Source organism: Entelurus aequoreus, linkage group LG03 (genome assembly GCF_033978785.1).
Source record: "Entelurus aequoreus isolate RoL-2023_Sb linkage group LG03, RoL_Eaeq_v1.1, whole genome shotgun sequence".
NCBI lineage: Eukaryota > Metazoa > Chordata > Actinopteri > Syngnathiformes > Syngnathidae > Entelurus > Entelurus aequoreus.
The window spans coordinates 59,534,093-59,561,655 of NC_084733.1; the positions used below are offsets into that span (position 1 = coordinate 59,534,093).

Below are 27,563 nucleotides of genomic sequence, written 5' to 3' on the forward strand. Positions count from 1 at the left end.
GGTCTGTAAAACATAATCTATGCAACATTTTGACCAAGAACCATCGTTACATGTTATGTAGACCACAAGGACGTGTTTTGAGGCCCTTTTTAAGGTTATCCAGGGTAAATCCCACCTAACCTTATCTGTGTCCACACACAACAATGCCACCATTTAAGACCACCGCCCCTCTCCATTGCAACGCAACGTAGTACGCATGCGCAGGAAAAAAAAAAAAAAAAAATCCACTGAACGTCCATCGGCTACAAGCTCTCCAGTAGATGACTTTACTTCACTGTGAAGTTGTTATTTAAAAGAGCTATATTGTAAATAGTTTGTTGTGCATTTTACATTTGTTTGCTGTGTTTTGTGTGCAAGTTTTTAAATTAAAATGTATCTCCTTTGAACAATATCCAGTGTTGTGGTATTTCAATTAACTAGAATCCAGTGTGCTCGGGGGACCTATTGTAGTGAATCACACCTGAGCCATCATGAATCAAATCTTTAATCGACATGAGAAAGTAGACAATGCGATAAAGAACATTTTACAACAATTAATCTAGGGATCTAAATATCTGGTCAGGACACGCCTCACTCTTTTGCCTTCACCTTCATTTTTGCAATCCAGCTTGTGCTTGGAGGCTGAAAATGGCGGTCGTACTCCAGTCACGGCAACCACTGACTGCTCGTTAAGTGGATCCTTCACAGTAGTTATGGAGTACAAAGCAAGCATATACAACGAATGGTAGGTCAGTCTGGTTAATGTCCATGGGGCGGCACAGTGAACCAAAGCGTGTCTTAAGTCGACCAAACGCACACTCGATGACCATGCGGGCCTTGCACAGAGAATACCCAAAGTATTGTTGTTGTGGGTTGACTCCACCGTTGGGGTATTCTTTCGTGAGATATGGCGTCAGGGGATAAGAAAAACAGGGACCGCATCTTCATCTTCCAGCAGTTGTTTGGGACACGAGGGAATGGTGCCATCTTTCAGCTGTGCGCTAATGGTGGAGTTAGCAAAGATGCGGGCATCATGCACGCTGCTTGGCCATTTACCAGTCACATCCATAAAGCAATATTTGTAGTCACACATTGCCTGTATCACATCCACGGGAGGAAGGGACAAAGTTTTTTGGTAAGTAGAATCACAGCTGATCCGTACATTCAAAAGTTCTCTTGCCGTCCGAAATAGCTGCAATCGTGCTTTCCAGTGGTTAGCTCCGCTTGTTATGAAGCTGGCTGTGGCGCGTTCTTTCTGACGTCACTTCCTGTATGGGGTGCGGTCTTTCTGACTTCACTTCCTCCCCGAACTCAGTTTGTAAACGATCAATGAGTCCATACAAAGCTAAGAGCCGGAGATTCAACAAATACACGGCACACTTCCCCTGTGTAAAAATTTGTCAGAGGAGGGGGACCTTAAACGCTGGTTTAGCGTGGCCGAAACGGGGCTTAGGCTAAATATTTAGTTTTTTAAGGGGTTATCCGACTTAGTGTAGACATAGCCTAAATGTAGAAACACTTTTCAACATATTTACTGGCGAGTATGAAGCAGGACTCAAAGCTGCGACCTCAGCTGCTTAATAGATTTTGTTGGATAAATGTGGAAAAAAACGCGTGGAACGAAGGTAAATAACATCAAATATTAACTATTTACTTTATTACGTGTTGTAAAAGTAGTCACTGACCCCATTTGTGTAGTTATTAGCCTCAACCCGCGTGAACATAATGCTAATGCTAAAAAGCTAACGTTAAAGCCGATGTGTTTGTGTTGTTGGCGTGAGATAAACACTGACATTTATTTTTTATATGTTGTTATTTGCAGCTTAAAATGACCCTCAGGAATTGCCTGACCCTCAGGAATTCATTATTTACTGAGAGGATGACTTTCTGACTGTTGGACATTGCGGCTTTTTATGAACAACTCGGCACATTTCATTTTTTAAATCAAATCGTTTTGTATATGATTGCTTTGTATTTCAATTAATTACTTTTTAGTAAAAGAACTGTGACCTAATATTGTCTGCTCATTTACATGGTATCTGTATAGAAATATAGTAAACCACTCTACGTCATTAGCCTGATTTGTGTAAACTACCCTGAACAGTAGAGGGTACAAAGGACTATTGTACAGGGGACGTCACCTCTGAAGTGCACGAATACTGCAATGGCATGGAAGACAGATTAACTTTTTGAAGTCAATGGCTTTGAAAGCAGGAAAGTAAGATGTGTGGCACATCAAGTGGCACTCTCTTGACAAAGAAGACTTGTGGCCAGCCACCATGGAAAAGATTGGGACCCCACTATGGACTTACCCATAGTTAACAATGGATCACAAATGACGTACGAAACAGAACGGATATGTTGGGGTCCCTGCAACAACTCCAGACCTAAACTCCAGGGAAGAAGAGAACGACTTCTCGGCAAGTAGGACAGTTTATGACGAAGCTAACTTAAACCCCAAGGGAAGGTTATGTTTTGATAGTGTAGCTCTAAAAAGCAAAAATAAGCTCTTAAGAATAGGTACTTTTGATGAGAGAACTTTGTTCTAAGCAGGAAAGTTTGATAACCTGATACTAGAAGCAGAAAATATGAATCTGGAAATCATGGCAATTGCTGACACAAGATGGACAGAAAGTGGAAAAATATCAAGAGAAAACCACACAATAGTGTATTCTGGTCGTGTACAGCAGACACATGGAGTTGATGTCATGATGAGAAAAAATAATGAAAAATCAATAATCGGTTATTGTCCATCATCAGATCGGGTAATATTGGTAAAACTTTGAGGAAAACCTTATGATATCTACATAATCCAAGTATACGCACCAACGCAAGATCATAGTGATGAAACCATAGAAACATTTTATGAGGAAGAACAAAAAGTAATAAAATATACCAAATCCAGTAAAATAGTATGTATTATGGGAGATTTCAATGCCAAAATCGGAAAAGGGAAATGTGATTAAATCGCAGGTCATTTTGGGCTGGAAAAAAGAAATGAAAGAGGAGATAGACTAAAGGAATTTTGCCAAAGAAACAAAATGATAAACACCAATACACTATACCAACAACCTCCAAGGAAATTATACACATGGAAAAGCCCTGGTGATGCCATAAGGAACCAAATAGACTATAACCTGATCAACATGCGATACCGAAATAATGTAAAAATGGCAAAAACATATCCTGGTGCAGACATCAATTAAGACCATAATGCTTTTAAAGACAATAATGGAAAAATATTGTGCTCCTTTTTTTTTTGCTAACTTTACGTTTTTTTCTGGATTTAGACAGCCATACACCTAAAGTCATATAACTTGGTATGTGACACATGCTAACTGATAGCATGCTACCTTTTGCTTGTTGGATGCTAAAATTATCACGCTTACTTTTTGAGGTAGTTTTGCAACCGTTTACCCCAGAGTCAACTCCTGTTATTACTTTACCAAAGCATCGTTCAACCCATCCTTCTGTATTGATCCACATGTTTTTTCACTATGCTTTCTACAGAAAACATGGTTACACCAACCGGACCAAACTCACAAGCATTACAAACATAGCAGCTAAAATCATCGGCCTACCCACACCCAACATTTCAGATCTAAACCACAGGTCCATCATTCGACTGGCAAACACAATAGTCCAGGATATGACTCACCCACTACACCAGGGGTTGGCAACCCGCAGCTACGGAGCCGCATGCGGCTCTTTGACCACTCTGATGCGGCTCAGCTGCATACTTGCCGACCCTCACGGTTTTTCCGGGAGACTTCCGAATTTCAGTGCCTCTCCCGGATATCTCCCGGGGCAAATATTCTCCGATTTTCACCCGGACAACAATATTGAGGGCGTGCCGTGATGGCACTGCCTTTTTTAGCGTCCTCTACAGCCTGTCGTCGCGTCCGCTTTTTCACCAAACTATCTGTGTGACCAGTCACATGTTGTATGCGGCCTCTGCTTACACACGTAAGTGACTGCAAGGCATACTTGGTCAACAGCCATACAGGTCACACTTAGGGTGGCCGTATAAACAAGTTTAACACTCTTACTAATATGCGCCACACTGTGAACCCACACCAAACAAGAATGACAAACACATTTCGGGAGAACATCCACACCGTAACACAACATAAACACAACAGCACAAATACCCAGAATCCCATGCATCCCTAACTCTTCCGGGCTACATTATACACCCCCGCTACCACCAAACCCCGCCCACCTCAACCGACGCACGGAGGGGTACGGGGGTTGATGTGTGGGGGGTCAGGGTTGGGGGGGCGGGGTTTGGTGGTAGCGGGGGTGTATAATGTAGCCCGGAAGAGTTAGGGATGCATGGGATTCTGGGTATTTGTTCTGTTGTGTTTATGTTGTGTTACGGTGCGGATGTTCTCCCGAAATGTGTTTGTCATTCTTGTTTGGTGTGGGTTCACAGTGTGGCGCATATTAGTAAGAGTGTTAAAGTCGTTTATACAGCCACCCTCAGTGTGACCTGTATGGCTGTTGACCAAGTATGTCTTGCAGTCACTCATGTGTGTCTGCAGAAGCCCCATTAACATGTACCTGGGCTGGCACGCTGTAGTACAGGTTGTAGAAGGCACTAAAGGCAGTGCCATCACGGCACGCCCTTATTATTGTTGTTTGAGTGAAAATCAGCAGACATTCGAGAGAATAGTTGCCCTTAAATTCGGGAGTCTCCCGGAAAAATCGGGAGGGTTGGCAAGTATGACGCTGTCAAGCGCCATTCATATAAAACTTGCGGGCCGCACTAACATTACATTTTCATATTAAGGTGCGGGCCGCGTGTCTGAGATCCCTGGTTTATACATAGCACAAAGCAAAAAAAAACTTTGTATGCAGTGTTATTTCATTTTAAATTTCAAAAGAGTTTTGTGGCTCCCATTGTTTTCTTTAATTTGTGAAACGGGTCAAAATGGCTCTTTGAGTGGTAAAGGTTGCCGACCCCTGCACTATACCAATACATCATCCCACTACCATCAGGGCGCAGGTACAGAACTAACAAATCCCGGAGGGCCCGCCTCGGGAAAAGCCTTATCCCTGCAGCTATAGCCGCCCTAAATAGCAGGCCCGGCCGACCTGTCTGACAAGCCTGTAAATGTGTTGGTCATGTATGATGTCTTTTTGTTATTTTTGTTTGTGATGTGTAATGTCTATTGTTTAAATGTACGGCAGTGAAAATGAATTTCCCCAACGGGGACCAATAAATCTAAATCAAATCAAATATAACTTGGTACATGACACTTGTAAACTGTTAGCATGCAAACATTAGCATGCTAACATTAAAAAGCTAACTTTTTTTGCTAAATGTACTCTTTTTTCTCTAATTACCCAACCTTAGAGTCATATAACTTGGTATATGACACAACCTAAATATTATCATGCTCATGTTAGCTTGCTAGCATGCTAACATTAGCATACTACCTTTTTGAGCTAGTTTTGCAACCGTTTAACCCAGAGTCATATAACTCGGTATGTGACACTTGTTACCTGTTAGCATGCAAACGATAGCATGCTTGCAAGCTAACTTAAGCATGCTAATTTTTCATCAAATTTTACACGTTTTTTTCTATTTCCGCAGCCATACACCTTTGAGTCATATAACTTGGTATATGAAACAGGCTGACTGGTGGCTTGTAAAAAGACCATTACCATGAAATGGATATCCCAGGAGAGCCCAACTTTGAAGCAATAGATGGAAACAACAATGGACATATATAAAATGGAGAAGGTAACTGCCTTTATTATTATAAATTGGAGAAATTTACTTCATACTGGGAAAACTGGGTCAATTATGTCACGCCCCATGAGCCTGACTTTAATTTTTCAAATTAGTGATTGCACTGCTTAAAATTATTTTTTATTTTTTTAAAAAGATTACTCCCTATATATATATATATATATATATATATATATATATATATATATATATATATATATATATATATATATATATATATATATATATATATATATATATATATATATATATATATGTGTGTGTGTGTGTGTGTGTGTGTATGTATATATATCTGTTTATATTTTTTTAATTTTATTTCTGATTATTATTATTATTAATGTATTATTATTTATTTTTTTGTTTATTTAATTGATGTATTTGTAGATACTACTTTGTTTTTTTTAGCGTTTCTTTTTTTTGGGGGGAGGGGTGGTATGGTTGGGATATAAACAAAAAATATTTTGACATATAGGGCAGACAACAGATATATGATGTATGTGAATATGATGTAATGGTTAGGAATGTCTGATGCTGGATGTCAATAAAAATAAACTGGAAAAAAAAGACAGCAGGGTTGACTGTTATCATGTCAGCCTGCTAACACTCATGAGTGTTAGCATTTTTATGTACACATGCTACTGTTTTAGGCTAGCTCTGTGGCTGGTTCTGTACAGTTACACCTAAAACTCTCGGATTCAGACACTCAGCCCCATCTAAAAAGTATGGCGGCTTCCGGCGACCCCCGGCCAGAGGTCCAGGGCACAGATATCAGGCCCATCAAAATTTCCGCGGGAATTTTCTAGTTTGCATTGCGCTATTTGCATTGCGCTATTTGCATCACGCTACTCTACATATTTTTGTATAAGATGTCTTTTTTTGTTTCTATGACTATGGTTACAACAACATTAACAGCATGGGTGATAACACTCAGTCGTCGCTCGGCATCCCGGTCCCTTCTACCATATACAAATGCCATGATGTTCATGTAATCATGAAAAACATAGAGCGCAAAAACAAAGGAGACTGCTCTCGGGCTATTACCCGCCGACTGCCGTACTGCTGTTACAGGAAAAGTATGCGAAAATGACGCACATTGCGAAAATTATGTTTTTCCGTGCATCGAGACATTCTCCGTGCGTGGGTTAAAACACGACAGTCATACCAAGTGGAATTAAAACATATTCTACAGCCCATAACAATTAAAAAAACAAAAACATTTGTTATTGATTTTTTATCTTATTTTGTCAAAAAACAAAAATAAAGACATTTGCAAATGTTTTTATTTTTTTTTTACAGTTTTTCTTAGGAATACGTGATGTGGCCCTGCCTTACCCAGACCATTCCTCCAGGAGCCCCTAGGTAAGTTGCGTTTGAGACCCCTGATTTACATGAACTTGCCCTAGAATCTTTCTCTGGGAACATTAAAATACATAACAGTAATAGAGTAACTAGGAGCATGACAGTTGGGAATTGTAATTTTTATTTATTTTTTTTTTTTTTTCTTTCCAAGATGGCGGCGCTTCAAGGCAGCGGCTTCTTGCGAGCGCTCCTGGAAGTGTAGACCGATTTGGCAAAAATACCCCTCAATTCAGTCAATTTCATGGCTGGCTCACAGCGTGTTCACTCCGTGATCACTTACGACCGACTTACGATTCTGGATGTGGAGAGATCGGGCCATTTTGGGCTGAAAGATGCGTGTACGGTGGACCTACTCGCTAGCTTAGGAATTCTTCGCGAGCTACATCCAGCAGTGGCCTTTGAAGCAGCGGCGTCCACTACCAGCGGAGACCGTCAACGAAAGAGACGTAAGCGATGCGCTCGGAAGCAGAAGCGGGGGTGTCGGGCGGGGCTAACAACAAAGCTAAATGCGTTGTTGTTAGCGGGGATAACGAAAAAGCTAAATGCTAATCCACAAAGAAGCGCTAATAAGGAGTCTGTTAAGCTAGAACTAGCCAGCGCCAGGCTGGATAATCCCTGCACACATAGCAATTATCTTAGAATAATATACAACTCACATAATGTTTTTTCTGCGTCAGAGGTGGACATGCATTTTACTGAGGTGGCAAACAATCTAAAAATTCCTGTCATATCAATTCCTAGATATGGTCGAAATTATTTAAAGTGCACTACGCATAATAAACGTAACATTATTAATATTGCTACTACGGATACTTTCAACAAAAACTCCTCAAAACAGCCCACTACCTATAATATGGGCTTTTTAAACATAAGGTCATTGTCTTCCAAAACGTTATTAGTTAATAAAGTCATCAGAGACAACAATCTTGATGTCGTTGGTCTAGCCGAGACCTGGCTCAAACCAGACGAATTTTTTGCGCTGGGTGAGGCGTCTCCTCCTGGCTATACGGGAACACATATTGCCCGCCCCATTAAAAGGGGTGGGGGTGTTGCACTAATATACAACAAAAACCTTAGCCTTACCTCGGACCTAAATAATAAATATAACTCGTTTGAGGTGCTTACTGTGAGGTTTGTCACACCGCTGCCTCTGCACCTGGCTGTCATCTACCGCCCCCCAGGGCCCTATTCGGACTTTATCAATGAATTTTCAGAGTTCGTTGCTGATCTAGTGACGCACGCCGACAATATAATCATAATGGGAGACTTTAACATCCATATGAATACCCCATCGGACCCTCCAGGCGTGGCACTCCAGACTATAATTGATAGCTGTGGTCTTACACAAATAATAAATGAACCCACGCATCGCAACGGTAATACGATAGATCTAGTGCTTGTCAGGGGTGTCACCACCTCTAAAGTTACGATACTCCCGTACACTAAAGTAATGTCCGATCATTACCTTATAAAATTCGAAGTTCTGACTCATTGTCAACAAACTAATAATAATAACTACTATAGCAGGCGCAACATTAATACTGCCACAACGACGACTCTTACTGACCTACTGCCTTCGGTAATGGCACTATTCCCAAATTATGTGGGCTCTATTGATAACCTCACTAACAGCTTTAACGACGCCCTGCGCGACACCATTGGTAGTGTAGCACCGCTAAAGCTAAAAAGGGCCCCTAAAAGGCGTACCCCATGGTTTACAGAAGAAACTAAAGCCCAGAAATTATCATGTAGAAAGCTGGAACGCAAATGGCGTGCGACTAAACTTGAGGTTTTCCATCAAGCATGGAGTGATAGTTTAATAACTTATAAACGCATGCTTACCTCAGCTAAAGCTAAATATTACTCAAATCTCATCCACCTCAACAAAAATGATCCTAAATTTTTGTTTAGTACAGTAGCATCGCTAACCCAACAAGGGACTCCTCCCAGTAGCTCCACCCACTCAGCAGATGACTTTATGAATTTCTTTAATAAGAAAATTGAAGTCATTAGAAAAGAGATTAAAGACAATGCATCTCAGCTACAACTGGGTTCTATTAACACAAATACGACTGTATATACGACGGACACTGCCCTCCAAAATAGTTTCTCTCTCTTTGATGAAATAATATTGGAGGAATTGTCAAAATGTGTAAATGGGACAAAACAAACAACATGTTTACTTGACCCAATTCCTGGGAAACTTATCAAGGAGCTTTTTGTTTTATTAGGTCCATCAGTATTAAATATTATAAACTTATCACTTTCCTCTGGTACTGTTCCCCTAGCATTCAAAAAAGCGGTTATTCATCCTCTACTCAAAAGACCTAACCTCGATCCTGACCTCATGGTGAACTACCGGCCGGTGTCCCACCTTCCGTTTATCTCGAAAATTCTCGAAAAAATTGTCGCACAGCAGCTAAATGAACACTTAGCGTCTAACAATCTCTGTGAACCTTTTCAATCCGGTTTCAGGGCAAATCACTCTACGGAGACAGCCCTCGCAAAAATGACTAATGATCTATTGCTAACGATGGATTCTGATGCGTCATCTATGTTGCTGCTTCTTGATCTTAGCGCCGCTTTCGATACTGTTGATCATAATATTTTATTAGAGCATATCAAAACACGTATTGGGATGTCAGACTTAGCCTTGTCTTGGTTTAACTCTTATCTTACTGACAGGATGCAGTGTGTCTCCCATAACAATGTGACCTCGGACTATGTTAAGGTAACGTGCGGAGTTCCCCAGGGTTCGGTTCTTGGCCCTGCACTCTTTAGTATTTACATGCTGCCGCTAGGTGACATCATACGCAAATACGGTGTTAGCTTTCACTGTTATGCTGATGACACCCAACTCTACATGCCCCTAAAGCTGACCAACACGCCGGATTGTAGTCAGCTGGAGGCGTGTCTTAATGAAATTAAACAATGGATGTCCGCTAACTTTTTGCAACTCAACGCTAAGAAAACGGAAATGCTGATTATCGGTCCTGCTCAACACCGACATCTATTTAATAATACCACCTTAACATTTGACAACCAAACAATTAAACAAGGCGACTCGGTAAAGAATCTGGGTATTATCTTCAACCCAACTTTCTCGTTTGAGTCACACATTAAGAGTGTTACTAAAACGGCCTTCTTTCATCTCCGTAATATCGCTAAAATTCGTTCCATTTTGTCCACAAACGATGCTGAGATCATTATTCATGCGTTCGTTACATCTCGTCTCGATTACTGTAACGTTTTATTTTCGGGCCTCCCTATGTCTAGCATTAAAAGATTACAGATGGTACAAAATGCGGCTGCTAGACAAAAACAAGAAAGTTTGATCATATTACGCCTATACTGGCTCACTTGCACTGGCTTCCTGTGCACCTAAGATGCGACTTTAAGGTTTTACTACTTACGTATAAAATACTACACGGTCAAGCTCCTGCCTCTCTTGCCGATTGTATTGTACCATATGTCCCGGCAAGAAATCTGCGTTCAAAGAACTCCGGCTTATTAGTGATTCCCAGAGCCCAAAAAAAGTCTGCGGGCTATAGAGCGTTTTCTATTCGGGCTCCAATATTATGGAATGCCCTCCCGGTAAAAGTTAGAGATGCTACCTCAGTAGAAGCATTTAAGTCTCATCTTAAAACTCATTTGTATACTCTAGCCTTTAAATAGACTCCCTTTTTAGACCAGTTGATCTGCTGTTTCTTTTCTTTTCTTTTCTACTCTGGTAGGTGGACCGCTAGCCTGTTCATCGGATGGGGACATCTCTACGCTGCTGACCCGTCTCCGCTCGGGATGGTTCCTGCTGGCCCCACCATGGACTGGACTTTCGCTGATGTGTTGGACTTTCACAATATTATGTCAGACCCACTCGACATCCATTGCTTTCGGTCTCCCCTAGAGGGGGGGGGGGGTTACCCACATATGCGGTCCTCTCCAAGGTTTCTCATAGTCATTCACATTGACGTCCCACTGGGGTGAGTTTTCCTTGCCCGTATGTGGGCTCTGTACCGAGGATGTCGTTGTGGCTTGTACAGCCCTTTGAGACACTTGTGATTTAGGGCTATATAAATAAACATTGATTGATTGATTGATTGATAAAATATCCCATCGAAGAACTACATTTGGACAATCTGCCTTTTCTATCATGTGCTGTCACATATGGAATACATTACTAAAATAAATCAAATTCATATCTGAATTCGTTCACAACAAAGATCACGAAAGGGAAAACAAAGTGGTGCACATTAACTTGGCCCAAGTATTTTTTTAATGTCTAGTCTTACCTTGTTTTTTCTGTTTTTTCTTTGTTTTATTTTAGTACATCGATTGATTGTAGATGTGTTAAAGTATGTTATTTAAAAAATGGAAATTAGCATTAGCTATGAACTCTCTGCACAGCACATTAGTTATATTACTTGTTTTAAAACTATGTCCAACTGTATTATTCCTATCCTCATAAAAATATAATATTGAATGCCATGGGGTAAGTAAAAACAAGCTGCTGATGATCCAAGTGTTTGAACTCGAGCAGTTTACTCAGCAATAACTTCATGGCATCGCTTGTAACGCAGACTGAGTTGCCAGGAAGTCAAAATGCGTGATGATAATAATGACTTTAAATTGACGTGCAAATAGGTATTTGTTCAACAACAACTTTATTATCGTGGCTGTAGTCTGCAATGATATAAAACTGTACTCGAGCAGAAAATGTTGAAAAAATATATATTACCTGGGAGACCATGGTCTCGTCCTCTCTGCAAGTTCAGTGAAGCCAGGTCCATGGGCTGTGGAATATTTAGAACAACCAGCCTCTCTGTCAACTCCTCTTGCACCAGACTGTTTGCTGTGTTTGCTACTGCTTCTGTTCCAAGTGTGCCTCTCAGGATTGGTTCAATTCCACCTAGGTAGAAAACAAAAATCATTGTTTAGTTCTCTACCCAAAGCTTGTCACACAGATATCTTCAAAAAATGCAAAACAATAAATAGCAAGATGTGTTGTCACAGAAGTATACCTTCAGAAGATGACTTTATGTCACTATAGCTGACTCAAAGAAAACAGCAATGGATCAGAAGATTGTCCAGTAACCGAAGGGTTGATTAATCGAACCCCACTTCCTCCCTCAATTCAATTTGTGTTGTTACCCACAATGAACGGCTTGACACATGTGATTGGACGAATAAATGGAGAGACTGGGGAGAATTGGCAGCCATGTTTTGGACAATCTGCTCCAGCACAGCTATCGCTTACTACCATCAGTGCGTGAATGAAGAATGAATGAATGTGTGTATAATCTAAAGAGTTTGTTGAAAACCACAACATATGTTGTGCATGGTTTGATTCGGTGTGACACTAGGATGCAAAGACAGTAGGTAGAGAAGAGATCAGAAGGTCATTGAATTAATTACCAGGCAGAAGAAAATAATACAGGTCGTGAAAACAGCAATGTGAGACAGGAACGTGTGTCGAGAGGGAGGCGACACTGGTAGAAAACCCTCCTAATTGGCAATCGGGGGTATGTGATCCTTCTAATTGCCAAAAAGGAACAGGTGATGAGAATAGCACTCACATCCCTGCACAACTTGGCTGCAACCAGCAGAGGTGCTGTTAATTGAGTTTGAGTTTGGGTTTGAGTTTATTTCGAACATGCAAGCATACAACATGATACATCACAATTTCCAGTTTCTCTTTTCAACATGTTCGAAAAGGAGTAGGAAGAAGCAGAGCGTATTTAATCCTACCCCTTTTCTTTACATAACAGTTGCTAAAACTTTTTGTTCACTTCCTGTTCACAATTTATTCACAATAAACTCCATAAGTAATCACAATAAAAAATAAATAAATAAATAATAGTAAGAATTTAATAATAATAATTGGTGAAGTAAGTCATATTTCATATGTTGAGATAAGTAAGATTACTTTAAGAATGAATGAATGGATGGATGAAATAAATTGAGAATGTTTGTCATGGTTCTTCTTCTTTGTACTTTGTAAACACTTTAAGTTTGAAGAGTTTCTTGAAGTGGATCATATTAGTACATTGTTTGATTGCTTTGCTTAATCCATTCCATAATTTAATTCCACATACTGATATACTGAAGGTCTTAAGTGTTGTACGTGCAAACAAATGTTTTAAATTACGTTTTTCTCTAAGATTATATTTCTCTTCTTTTTTTGAGAAGAATTGTTGTATATTCTTGGGTAGCAGGTTATAGTTTGCTTTGTGCATAATTTTAGCTGTTTGCAAATTCACTATGTCGTGGAATTTCAGTATTTTTGATTCAATAAATAAAGGGTTTGTATGTTCTCTATATCTAACATTATGTATTATTCTAACTGATCTTTTTTGTAACACCGTTAATGAATGAAGTGTACTTTTGTAATTATTTCCCCATATTTCTACACAGTAGCTCAGATATGGTAACACTAGCGAGCAGTAGAGAATATGAAGGGATTTTTGGTCTAGAACATGTTTTGCTTTATTCATTATTGACGTGTTTCTTGCTACTTTATGTTGTATATTTTTTACGTGAGATTTCAAGTTCAATTTATCATCAATCATTATACCTAGAAATTTGGTTTCATTTACTCTTTCAATTTCTATTCTGTCTATTTGTATTTGTGTTTGACTTTCTCTTCTACTGTTATCAAATAGCATTATTTTAGTTTTACTAAGATTCAACGATAGTCTGTTTTTGTCAAACTATCTTTTTAATTTGTTAATTTCTTCTGTTATTATTTGTATTATCTCCTGTGTGTTCTCTCCTGAACAAAACACTGTTGTATCATCCGCAAATAATACTAACTTTAAATCTTTTGTAACTTTACAAATGTCATTTATATAGAGATTGAATAATTTAGGTCCTAGTATTGATCCCTGAGGTACACCACAGGATATATTTAGCGTTGTAGACGTGTGTTCGCCTAACTTCACGTATTGTTCCCTGTTCGTTAGATAACTTCTTATCCAGTTTAAGACTAACCCTCTGATGCCATATCGGTCTAGTTTTTTTATTAAAATATTTTGATTAATTGTGTCAAATGCTTTAGTTAGATCCATAAAAACCGCTGCCGCACATTTTTTACTATCTATTGCATTGGTAATTTCTTCTGTAATTTCAATTAAAGTGTAGTAGAATTTCTGACCTTTTGACCTATATTTCTTGTCTTTTAAAAATGTCCGCTCATTTTCAATACTCTTGTATTTTTGTGCCATTGAATGGACCAGTTGTGGGACAAAAGTGAATATTAAGTCGTGCCAACCTGTCTATAGAATGTGTTGACTGTCTCAAGGATTCGAGTTGTTATGGAACAGATAGGAAAAGCAAAACAAGACATTGACGCATTTGATAAGGAACGATGATGCACAACAGACATATAAATGAATGGCAGAAGACCGGAACTCGGGGGTGATTTTGGCTTGTGTGTGTCTTGTTGGCTCCGGAGTAACATGTGGTTTGTCTGCACGACCAACTCAATTCAACCTGCACTTCTGATAATGGGTAAATACATTTGTTGTACTAAACTACTTTTGTTGCCTGCTTAAGCTTCGGACAATCCACTACACAAATTGGCGTCACGAACGGGATGGTTTAGAAGCTACAGGTCGACAGCCGCTCTCGCTCTCTCTGTCAGGCAGACAGTGTGCTGCACGCGCGCATCTAATACAAGGTAAGCGTTTTGCTTAAAGTGTAAACATTTTCTGCCTGGAGAGAGCCAGATCGATAAGACTAATTGCTGAATCTATTTTTGATAAAAGATAGGTTTAGTCAGGTTCTCCAAAAACAACCTGGAATGGGGTAAATTATGGTTGGATTGAGTTGTTTTATATGTGATCATTTGTCTGTGTGTTTGTTGAAAACTTGTGATTTCTTGTTTTTAACATCAGGGGATTGTTGATAGAATTTTGGTGGTTTGGAGTGTAGAAGCATAGACTATGTGAGACGAAAAATTTCTCTTAACCTCTTCATCCTCTGTCGTTGCTGGCAGAGGATGCTTCTTTCTGCAAGTGCATCAGAATTAGCCAGAGTTGGATACAGCTAAATTTAAGGCAGGGTTTTCCTAACTGGTGGCACATTTGGCCCATACAAATTTATGAAGTCTATGAATGTGCGACATATCTCTCTATGTGGAAACTGCAGCGTTGGAAAAGCCTCATTTTGGGTGACCGTTTGGTGACTCCGGTAAAGGAGATCAACTGAGCTGTATTTGTCACGACGTTCTGTTTAATTGGCTGCAGTATAGATGGATATTGATCGGGCTGCATATGGTAGAGCTTTGGTGGAGCTTTGGTGAAGCTTTGGTGAAACTGTATGGAACTGACCAAAACATGATGACTGTAGAGCATTGGGTGATTATCAGTGACTCTATGGTGCTTTTATGCTGTTGCCGTGTATTGGTCAGGGAGTAAAACCAGGAGCTGCTCCGCTGGAACGGGTTAATCGCCGTTGTATGAGTAATGATGGGACCTGTGTTTGTTAATGAGACGGCCGATTCCACAAAAGCACGCGTGCATTAGTTGTTTATATTGGTCCGGACCAGGGGGGAGTGGTTTGTGGGATAAAAATGTGTGTGTTTTTTTTTAAATTAATATATATATATCTGCGTATTTTAATAACTTTTGTGTAGCACCTGGTTTCTTGTCTGGTTTAACCCTCCCCTTCCTTTCCCCCCCTCTCGCAACCTCCCCTCACGCTTTTTTCACAGCCCCGCTATCTGTAAAAGTCTGGAAATTGTCTAAAATGTGTGTGCGTGTGAGAAAGTAGACAAAGTTTATGTACAGAAAACATATGAGTGAATGATTTATCCATTTAATTATCTTATTCCGCTCTCGGAGGTTGGATCGCGGGGGCAGCAGCCTAAGCAGGGAAGCCCAGAATACCCTCCTTAAACTTGACTATTTGTCCATCTAAGAGTGAATGATAAATGTTGTTCTTATTATTAAGGTTCTGATATGATACAGCTGTGCTTCTGGATGAGAAAAGTAGTTGTCTATTGCATTTACTTTTAACTGTGCTGGTAAATTCTCTGTGTGTGAGTGACTGTGTGACGCATATAGTCTCAGCTGGGAGACATTTTGAGATAAGAGTGTGTGCGTGTGACGAGGCTGTGTGAGTGACAGCTGGCATTGGTTCGAAGAGGAGTGATACTGATAGCATTGAGCTAGGTTAGCATTGTGTTAGCATAGCATTGAGCTAGGTTAGCATTGAGCTAGGTTAGCATTGAGCTAGGATAGCATTGAGCTAGGTTAGCATTGTGTTAGCAAAAGTTTGCTTACTGAGGCATAGTAAGGCTAAGTTAGCATCTAGCTTGGCATTACTAAGTGTGGTTGAACAGTTATTCTCGGTCTGTAGAGTGTGCTAGTAGTAGGTGCTTGCTAAGTCCAGTAAAATAATAGATATATGAAAAATTACACGTTTAAATATCAATCAATAAATACATATTGTGGGACATTGAAACATTGTTTAACTCATCATTCATTTATATGTCTAGTATATTTTTTTTGGTACAGCCTTGTTGCTTATCTGATCCATCCAGTTTCTGTGTGGAAGTTGAGACAAACACACACGCACGAACATCATAGATTAGGACACACTGTAACTTTGGAATTAATAGTTATACAACAAATAAATGAATAATATTGAATTTAAATTTGAGAAAGATAAATTGATTATACATTGACATTTTAATTTTTTTAGGAATAAACACACAATAAAATAAAAGTTAAATTTATATTCTAATACATCTAAAGGCTTTTGTGAAACATAGAGTCTGAAGAAGTACAGATAAGAGCCACTCAGCGCCATTGTCAAAACAAAACGTAGAGAAGCGTTAAACAAATTCTAATCAGAAGGAAGACAGACCAAAATATGAGAACTTAAGTAAACAGACAGCAAGTAAACCAGAAATAATAATGTAAATAAATAACAAAGAAAGCAAATTTTTATGTGACATTGGTGCATGTAGAATTACAAATAGAGAATAAAACTAAATGGAAATAACTGTCTGCAAGATGAGCACGACGTCATGAATTGTGCTCGGGTTAGTAATAGATAGATAGATAGACAGATAAAACGTTATTGATTCCTTCAGGAGAGTTCCCTTTGGAAGAAGAACTAAAAAGTAAACAGTAACTAATAAGGGTATAAATGGAAACAAAATAGATTCTATTAAAAGAGAAACTAGGCATTAACGACCATGATATAAAAAAGTATTGCACTGTTATTGTTTTGCATTCCCTGTCATCCCAGCCCCCCAAAGAGGAGTTGTACAGTGTAATGATGTATGAGACAAAGGATTTTTATAGGCTAAACCAGTAGTTCTCAAAGGAGGGTATAGTGTTTCCGCCCGGACAAAAAAGGGAGGTACCTGAGATTTTAAATATTTTAAAATAGCGACAATTCAAAATCCTTTATAAATATAATTATAGAAGAATAATTCTTCAACAAAATAAATATTTAGAATTAAGTTCACGAGCCCAGATGGATCTCTATTGCAATATCCAAAGAAGGTTGATGATTGATTATATGTATAGAAATCTTTATTATAATTTAATCACTTGTTTAATTTTTAAAACGTTTTAGTTATTCTTATTTTTTTTGTTTGTCCAAATAAGTCAAGTAAGACCACAACAAATGAGCAATATGGTGCACTGTTATACAATTTAATAAATCAGAAAATAATGACATTATGCTGTATTTTATTTATTTATTTTACTGGGAAAAAAGGTTGAAAACCACTGCCCTAAATCATATCTAAAGCTAAAATTATTTTATAAGACTGATTATTTTGGATTATTGTGTTTGTATTATGAGAGAAGGAGAGAAAGTGAGAGAGAGAGGAAGAGAGAGCAGGTGAAAAAACAGAATGAGGGTGAAGAGGATGGTTTGAGAAAATATGGGAAAAGGATGTTTATAACCTTACGTTATGTGAATGGTTTCTAGGAGAACAGAAAATAGAAACATTGTGTGAAGTGTAAGGAAGAGATGGATACAGGATGTTGTTTGTAAAGGAAAACAAAAGTGAAGAAAAGATGAGAAAGTGACAAATGAAGGTATTCGTAAATGGTATGTTGTTGATTGTGGTTAGCTGCAAGTTTGTTTATTTGTTTGTTTAGTTGCTTGAGTGAAATGGGAAGAAATCAATAGGAATAATTACATGCAAAATGGAATAAAACTGAGTGCGATAGATAATGAATGAATAGATGAAATAAGTTTATTTTGGTCATGTAATCAACCATCAACCAATTTGTGTGAGCAGTATAACAGTAAATTAGACATATTAACAATCATACACATTTACACACAGAAAAGAAAAGAAAAAAGAATGACCGAAAAAAAAGAATAGGCGGAAGCCAAAGCTTATATTGGCCTATGATATACAATTACTGAACATTAAATTACCTAGAACATCAACGTTAAAAGATGAAAGTAATGGTTACTATATTGTATAATGTTAAAAAACTTTACTTTTCAAGGGTCTCTTAAACCATAACAAAAAACTACATGTGTTCAGCTCATCACTGAGGATGGTACATCATTTAACTCCTAAAACTGAAATACATTTGTGTTTTTATTTTATTTTACTTGACCTATTTCAAAAATCAATATCCCCCATAAATGATAGTTTTCTCCTCATAATGTAAACAAGCTAAGAATACAAACTGGAAGGCTGTTGTTCTTTACTTGGAAACATAATTGCCATTGTTTTAAAAATAAATTATCTGAACATTTAACACATTATGACTTAAAAAATGGATTGATATGATCATAATAATAATGCTTTGTGTATTATTGAAATGAGCCTTTTAATTTTAAGTATTGGGTCTATAATTCTTCTATAAACATTTCCCCAAACTTCAAAACAATATTACATATGGAAAAATAAATGAATAATATAACATGTGCAGACATTTCTTATTCAGCATGTGTTTAACTTTATACCGAATAGCAATGGATTTGGATATTTTTCTTTAATATGTTCAATATGTGGCTTCCAACATATTAATGATCAATTACTATTCTCAAGAATGTAGTTCATATACTCTGTCAATTTCCACTTGATTTAACTTTAATTTTTGTTTCTCAATTTGACTTTGCACCCTGGACAGGTCGCCACCTCATCAAAGGGCCAACACAGATAGATAGACAGACAACATTCACACACTAGGGCAAATTTAGTCTTATTAATTACTACATATTGAGATCTATTACTTAAAATAACTACTTAACCACTGTTGTGAAACACCTTTCTAATTTATGGGAGTATTGGGATAGGATTGAGGAAGATGTCTGCTGTGGTGGTGGTTAGTTTGGAAATTAATTTAATAAAAGTAACTTTAAAGTGCAGTCTGACATTTTAGTTTGGAGTAATTTATAGTTTTATTTAGACATTTCAGTACACCATACTTCTGGATGTTGAGCTAGAAGAGGATAATGTCATGACAGAATAAAGTTAGAATTAAAGTTGGGGTGCCAGTGATTGTCACACACACACTGGGTGTGGTGGAATTTGTCCTCTGCATTTGGCCCATCCCCCGTGATTGCCCCTGGGAGGTGGGGGAATCATGTTTGGTGATTTGGCTCCCAAATTTTTTGTAGTCTTTGGTGTGACTCGACCGGGGTTTTGAACTTGCGACCTGCCGATCTCAGGGCGGACACTCTAACCACTAGGCCACTGAGATGAAGTAGGCAAACCAAATCTCAACAGCTTTCAGTTAGCTATAGATTTTGAGAGTATAATGTGAATAACTATAACTTTACAACTGTTTGCTGTGAATAGTGTTGAATAATAATTACAAATAACAGCCTACATTAATAATTAGAATAAGAGCCGATATGTAAAGTTAAAAAAAATAAAATAAAAATAAAAAAGAGGAGAAGTGTGATTAGGGCTGCCGCTTAGAGCATGGCCTTGTATGTTTGTTGTGAATAGGTTAGATAACCAGTCGGAGACAGACAAGGCAAGGACAAGACTCAAAGTGCTTCACAGACAACAAAGGGAAATGAAAGAAAATAAAAGCAAAATTAAAATGCAGACAATAAAAATAAACACAGTGCGGACGTTAAAAGTTAAAAGATTAAAAGATTTAGCTGAAAGATAAGGAGAAACGTGAATAAAAACATTCCTTTGTTTTGGAGAGTATCACGCACAGTGGGAGGTCAGAGTGCAAGCATGACAGCTTGCTCGCGCCTACTGATAGACAAATGATAGTTTAAATTAATTTATACATAATCTTAAGTGAATTAAAAGGGTACTTAAATACGCATGAAGTAGTACGTACAATCTTTGAATTAAGGTTTTTGATTAGCAATTAATGGGATAGTTAAGACTGTAATTTTAAAACGTGATATGCAAATTGAACTAACCGAGAGGATATGAAAACGATGGGTGTACATGTTTTGAGTTCCAAATTCTGGAGGAAAAAACCTCAACAAAACGTAAAACCATTCAGACGGACTTGGGTGGTAGCCACGGTTGTGCTAGGTCAAGCGAGGGTGGAAAGGATGTGCAGCCGGGGGACTGCCAACTTCTCTGAACAAGACAAGCTCCAAAGTTGTAGCCAGAACATGCTCACAAAAAATACAGGTGTGACAGCAGGACGAACAGCAGGATACAAACAGACCCCTGCTGGACATAAGTGTCAACGGACAATGTTCAACACAATCTTTGAAGCATTCCTTTGTGGTCAACCTGCACACACCTTGTAATGACCTGCTTACGAACTGTGCCCTGACAATTCAATACCGCACAGAAGGAACTTCCTGATGTTGCCTGACAGCACGACATCAGCGGACAACTAATAGGGACGCCTCCCAGGAACGAATGGAAGACGGGGGGGACTGCTCCAACTGTCCTAGCACTTGCTGACTGAGGTGCGTCCGTGTGTCCTGCCACCCAAACCGCCAAAGTGTATGATCACCAATTAGACGACTCATAATAGGAGCCTTTTGACTCTTATATATGGTGGGACTCAAGGTATGGCCGCTCATGTGAACTATCCTTAAAACAATTAGAATGGTATAAGATGGACAACTAATGACCCACATTGTTCCCTCTGTCCTGCCTACGAAACCAAAAAATTTAGGTCAAATGATAAAAACAGGGCGTAGCTGTCGCTGATTGAACCGATACGCTAATACCACATTTTCAATTATTTCGGTTGTCTTTAAAAACAAAGCTATTGGTTGCAATTTGGACATTCCTGCTGTAGGCTACAAAGAGCTAGCAGCTACACAACAGCTGAGCTAAAACAAAATTTAAGCATCTCAAATATTTATAGTTGCTTATTACATACACAAAGTCGCAGAGAGACAGAAGTCTGTAGAAAGTAATCAGTAACAAACGTGTCCGCATTATTAAACTTTCTACCACAGGAAACATACTGAACAAATACAGCAGTTACTGTCAGACTCTAATCCGGATTACCTTGTCTATCAGAGACATGGTTAAAACCCACAACACCTTTCGTTCAAATTAATGTCCCGGGGTACAAGATTTCAGAAAAGACAGATCGAGTGACAAAGGGGGGAGGAATTATGATTTATGAAATGGAAAACATTAAAAGTAGATCAATTTGAGTATGTTGAAATTAAAATCACATTTTCCTCAGAAATGTATTTCAAGGTAATTGTAGTATACCGACCGACCACAGCTAAAGACATTTTTCTTGATTCATTTTCAGACATCCTCAAACAGCATAGTATGAAAGAAGTAACGTCATGGAGGACGTTAATCTGGACTGGTTAAATAAAACACGTAGAAAGAAACTGAAGGATATTATAAACGGCTTCTACATGATACAAATGATAAGCAGCTCTACTAGAATTACAATTGGATGACAAAAATTAAAGAGAACATCTGTAAATACACGAATACAAAACCAGAAAGAAGAGTGCTAAAATAAAAATACCATTGGATTAATAAAACAATTTGGATTCTAATAAAGACATGAGGACTCAGCTCTCATAAGAGCAATTAAAACAGGTCTAAATACAGATCGTATGATTTAAAAGTTTGGAGGAACAAAGTTACAATGTTTATGCGGAAGTCTAAGGCTGACTTTCACTTAAAATTAATCAAAGCTGCAAAAGGGAACATTAGAAAGTTATGGAAAACCAGATACAAACTTACGGAAAGAGCGCAAACAAGAAACAACACTATAACATTAAATATCAATGGCGCTACTATCCCAGACAGTCTGGACATAAGTAATAATTTTAATGAACATTTCATCCAGTCTGTACAAACCCTGAATAAAGAGTCCCTCAAAATCAGTGCAAATAATTGTCATTTATTCATATGGACTAATTTTAGAATTAACAAATGAAACAAAGTTGAACAAAATCTTCACTGCATTATCAGACTCACGATCTAGAGATATATATATGGGTTGGACACTATCTTCCTAAAAACATATAAGGATTGTATTATTGCTCGTATAACAACGATTGATAAATAAATTAAACGGAAAACACTTTACCTACCACGTCGAGAAACTGCTGCTATGATTAAATCCATAAAGCAGGAAATAAAGAAGACCAGAACATGTACAGACCAATTAGCCTTCTCCACGTTATAACAAAAGGAATAGAAAATTTGAAATAAAAAAAAAAAGTGGCTTTGGAGCAATCAAGGCTGCTCAGACGGTCACTAAGATGGGCATTATGTTGACACATCAATTTAATGAGTATTATATTTATCCATGAGAGCATTTTTGTTGTAAATTTTGAGGTATGGCTGTTAAAATCTTGGTTGTTGTTATGAATGATGACAGATGTGAACAAGAGCATGTATTGTCTTTGTGTGATGATGTCAATAAGGTGTGGTTGTATTGTATGTTAAGTATGTGTCCATGAAGGGGCATTTTAGGATTTCTCTTAATCTGATTACATGCTACAGTATGATTATTTTTGATTAATTATTGATTATTATGAATGTATATATTTATTATGATTAATTAGTGTCATAATTTTATTGCTTGATTTGTGGATCCCCTTAATTTAGGTAGCCAGGGACTACAGATGGAAAGTAGCTATTTAGATATAATCTAGTACAGAACATATCTGTTTCTGAACTTAATGTTTCTGTGCATTGTCCCATCATAGATAGACTAAATTAAATACAACTATTTAGTGAATTATTGAGGCCACAATAATTCACTAGGTGTTGTAAAATATCAAAGTACTATTGCAAAAGCGAACAGTGACCTCAAACATGACCTGTCCTCCGCCTCTGTTCTTGCTGCACTTGACTATCAGCTGTCTTTTCTTTTTCTTGGATGTTTCTGAAACTACTAATACTACTACTACTATTACTACTATTACTATTACTACGACTAACACTGTCCCTGTGAGAGGGACAGAGGGGGAGGTGAGTTTGGATTGGGTCAAGTTTGAGCGTGTTGAGGTTTTATTTAATCGATATGATCAATCCGGTGCAAGGATAAAGGAACATAATGATTTAGATTGATAATTGCAGTGGTTGGCGAAAGCAACCCCAACCTCAAAGGAGGGTGCCAATTCAGTAATTAAATATTTTGTGAATGATCTAATATCCCGACATGGTTTCCCCAAAAAGATTAGGTCAAACAATGGCACCTATTTTAAGACCAGCAGCTAGGAAGCTGCTGGTCCTGAGAAGTGCTGATCTTGTGACTGAAGAAGATTAACCTGTTTTCTTGGTTGTTCTCGTCAGGACCAGCAGCTAGGAAGCTGCTGGTCCTGAGAAGTGCTGATCTTGTGACTGAAGAAGATTAACCTGTTTTCTTAAAATAGGTGCCATTGTTTGACCTAATCTTTTTGGGGAAACCATGTCGGGATATTAGATCATTCACAAAATATTTAATTACTGAATTGGCACCCTCCTTTGAGGTTGGGGTTGCTTTCGCCAACCACTGCAATTGTCAATCTAAATCATTATGTTCCTTTATCCTTGCACCGGATTGATCATATCGATTAAATAAAACCTCAACACGCTCAAACAAATGGAAAGACCATGAGACCAAAATGGTAAGTTTGCAAAATGTAGAATTTGTGTGCCAGTTCCTCTGTGCAGATTTGAGGATGAAAGCAGCCACTCCAGATTCCCTTGCACTCGCTAAGAGGGGCACGGTCAAAGCCGATCCAGGACCAACACCCGATACCTGACTGGAAGGAACCGAGAGGAGAGACAAAACCTTGCCAGCGATGACGAGAACAACTAACGTTGCCAGCCAATGTGTCCACCGGGACTCCAGCAGCTGTGGAAAGAAGTGTCGGGAGTGCCGAAGCAGCGAGGAGGCCTGAAGCAAGCCGAGGGCCTGGACCAAAGCCCCACGCCCCATACTCTGCCCCAGCCTTCCCCAAAGCCCCCACAGCTCCAACTTTACCTGAGTTTTCCCCAATTTCGGCCAGCACGCACATGCCACTGAACAGTCTGCCCAATGGACTGAACCACACCCCAAAGAGAGACAGACTGTTTGAGTGGATCTCTTTCTTCACAAAGGCAGCCAAAAGCCCAACGAGGTGTCGGCAGGCCACCAGCCTGAGGCACCACCGAGCCATCTATACGAGCACTAATCGAACATGGACTCATACGAAATTCAGTTGTGTGTTCAAAATCAATTGATAATTAACAATATTGGTAACTACATTCATTGCAAATGCCGGGAAAAATATTTTTGCAAATGTCTTACAGTCATAAGTCTATATACATTCATCTATTTATGTTCAATGATGTCCATGACCAAAGTATTTGTTATTCCCTTACTAAATCAAAGGGTAGGCCACTAATTGTGTTCTGTGAGATGGTTTTACTGCAGGCTGGTAACAGCGATCGCTCTGAAGGAGGGTCATAGACGGAATTTTTGCCTCGTATAAAAACATTGAGGTTTTTGCCTCTATCTGCGGTAGAGATTTAAGTTAGTGGTCTATATCAGAAATTGTTTTGGTCCAGGGTCTTAAGACCCTGGAAGGCGGGTATGTAGTAGAATTTCTGACCTTTTGACCTATATTTCTTGTCTTTTAAGAATGTCCGCTCATTTTCAATACTCTTGTATTTTTGTGCCATTGAATGGACCAGTTGTGGGACAAAAGTGAATATTAAGTCGTGCCAACCTGTCTATAGAATGTGTTGACTGTCTCAAGGATTCGAGTTGTTATGGAACAGATAGGAAAAGCAAAACAAGACATTGACGCATTTGATAAGGAACGATGATGCACAACAGACATATAAATGAATGGCAGAAGACCGGAACTCGGGGGTGATTTTGGCTTGTGTGTGTCTTGTTGGCTCCGGAGTAACATGTGGTTTGTCTGCACGACCAACTCAATTCAACCTGCACTTCTGATAATGGGTAAATACATTTGTTGTACTAAACTACTTTTGTTGCCTGCTTAAGCTTCGGACAATCCACTACAAAAGCCATTGAAGTTGAAACATTAGCTCTGTATCCATATTGGTTCTCTTCGAGTATTCTATTTTTATTTATGAAACTTTCTAATCTGTTATTGAACAGTTTTTCAATGATTTTAGAAAATTGTGAAAGCAGAGAAACAGGTCTATAATTTGTAAATTGATGTATGTCTCCAGTCTTATAAATTGGAGTATTGGCAGTAATTTGCTTACTAGTTAGATGACCAACATCAGTCAGGTAAAGACTTCATTCACATCATCCACAATAATTATGAGAGACAATAACGCACATCTTTTTTTCTTAGTATTCTAAAGATTTAAAAAAAACGCTTGCCAGATGTGGTCAATGGGCGTTCCCTATGTTGCCTTCAAAGTCCTCGTACACAACTTCAAATCCTCTATCTGTAAGTATGTAATGTATAAAATGTAGTAATAGACATGTTAATACAATATGTAATATGTACAATATTTATCGTATTTTTGGTCATTTCAAGCATTAACAGAACTTATTTCTTAGGCGCACATAACTCATTGCCAATAGCAATGCACTTCCTACTTCCATCAACAAACGCATGTGTTTTTTAATCATGGCAGTAATAGTAAATGGTAATAGTCGACAAAAATTCTTATTTTTGGACTAATGAGGATTCACGTCTTATCTTTTTGAACCTGAATATACGCAGGATAGAAGTTAAGAAGCTAAGCGAGCACGAAGAGAGGGTGAAACATTGGAGCACACAAAAGTTGAGTGTCAGTGTCAGCATGCCTTGACTATGTAAATGTTGAATTTGGAGCCAAGCTCTGCCAACAGCAATGAAGTGCTTCTGCTGCACTGAGTGGTACACAATGATATTATTGTTGAAAAAGCCTTTTGTATCTAGCGAGGAAAACATTGCTCAAAGAAACTGCATCACAATGAAAGACAAACGGTTTGTGCTAAAAACCTTGCAGTGGTAGACACTTTTTTTCACCTACACAAAATCAATTGGAAACATCCCAAGCCAGTTTGACCAAACGGACAACTGTCCATTGAGTAACTATAATATTGTTAATGAAACATGCAGCACGTTATGCTTGTTAGTAGAACTACATACATTGTCGAGCTAGCTGTGTACAAACACAACATGAAATGTGGGCTAATACTTTGAAGATACTGTAAAATTATTTTTCATGTTTTTCGGTACAGATTGGTGTCCTATAACTTTGTGTTGTGCAATACAAAATCAAAAGCCATTCAGCTACTGGGGCAGAAGCTAGCTTACAGCTAATGCCGTAGCATGTCATCGCAAGGCGATGTGTTACTACGCTAGAAAACAGTTCCTCAGTGTTCACTCCTAAAATAACAATGTCGCTACAGCATTGTAGATGCTGTAGGCATTTTTTGGATGTGTTTTTGGAGTGATTTAGAGACAGCATAGATTCTAAGTGGCTGGCATTGCTAGCCACTTAGAACGAGACGATTATTACAAATTACAACGCAAAAAAAAAAAAAATGTCTTGTCTCTCATAAGGATTGTGAATAATAGGCACAATTCCAAACAAAAATGTAGTTCCCCTTTAACAAAACAGTCCTCACCTTCATTGAGTATTCTCCATGGACTGAAGAAAGTACTGTGCAGCACCAAGTTTGGAAAGTGGTCATGTTCCAGGTACAGCTCATTGAGTCTTCTAATGACAGAGGGGATGGTCCCATGGCCAAATCGGAATGCAGCAGTAGCAAAAACATTTGAGGCAGATGCGTCCACACTTGGGTCATATCCTTTGTAGGGTCCAATGTGGTTCTGAAAAAACTCTGCGCCAATTATTTTTGGAAGGTAATCTCTCATAGTTATGATCTAAGAAAAACAAGCAGAAAACACTGTAATTTCATCACAAAAAACAAATGAAGATGCTTTATTACTGCCCACATATTTGCAGTGTTGGGAAAATTACTTTATGTAAGTAATAAATCACTGCTACTTTCCCCCAAAAAAACAATTTAAAGGCCTACTGAAACCCACTACTACCGACCACGCAGTCTGATAGTTTATATATCAATGATGAAATCTTAACATTGCAACACATGCCAAT

The 27,563-nt window shown here is 38.4% G+C and overlaps 1 protein-coding gene across 1 annotated transcript in view; it reads right to left on the reverse strand.

Annotated features, from left to right (window-relative positions):
- tpo (thyroid peroxidase) overlaps positions 1 to 27,563 on the reverse strand; it is a 112,201-nt gene that overhangs the window by 28,567 nt on the left and 56,071 nt on the right. The window contains exons 7-8 of the mRNA XM_062040859.1: positions 27,070 to 27,328; positions 11,832 to 12,002 (exon numbers count right to left, since the gene is read on the reverse strand). Of these exons, the coding sequence (XP_061896843.1) occupies positions 11,832 to 12,002; positions 27,070 to 27,328 (430 nt within the window). The remainder of the gene's footprint in view (positions 1 to 11,831; positions 12,003 to 27,069; positions 27,329 to 27,563) is intronic.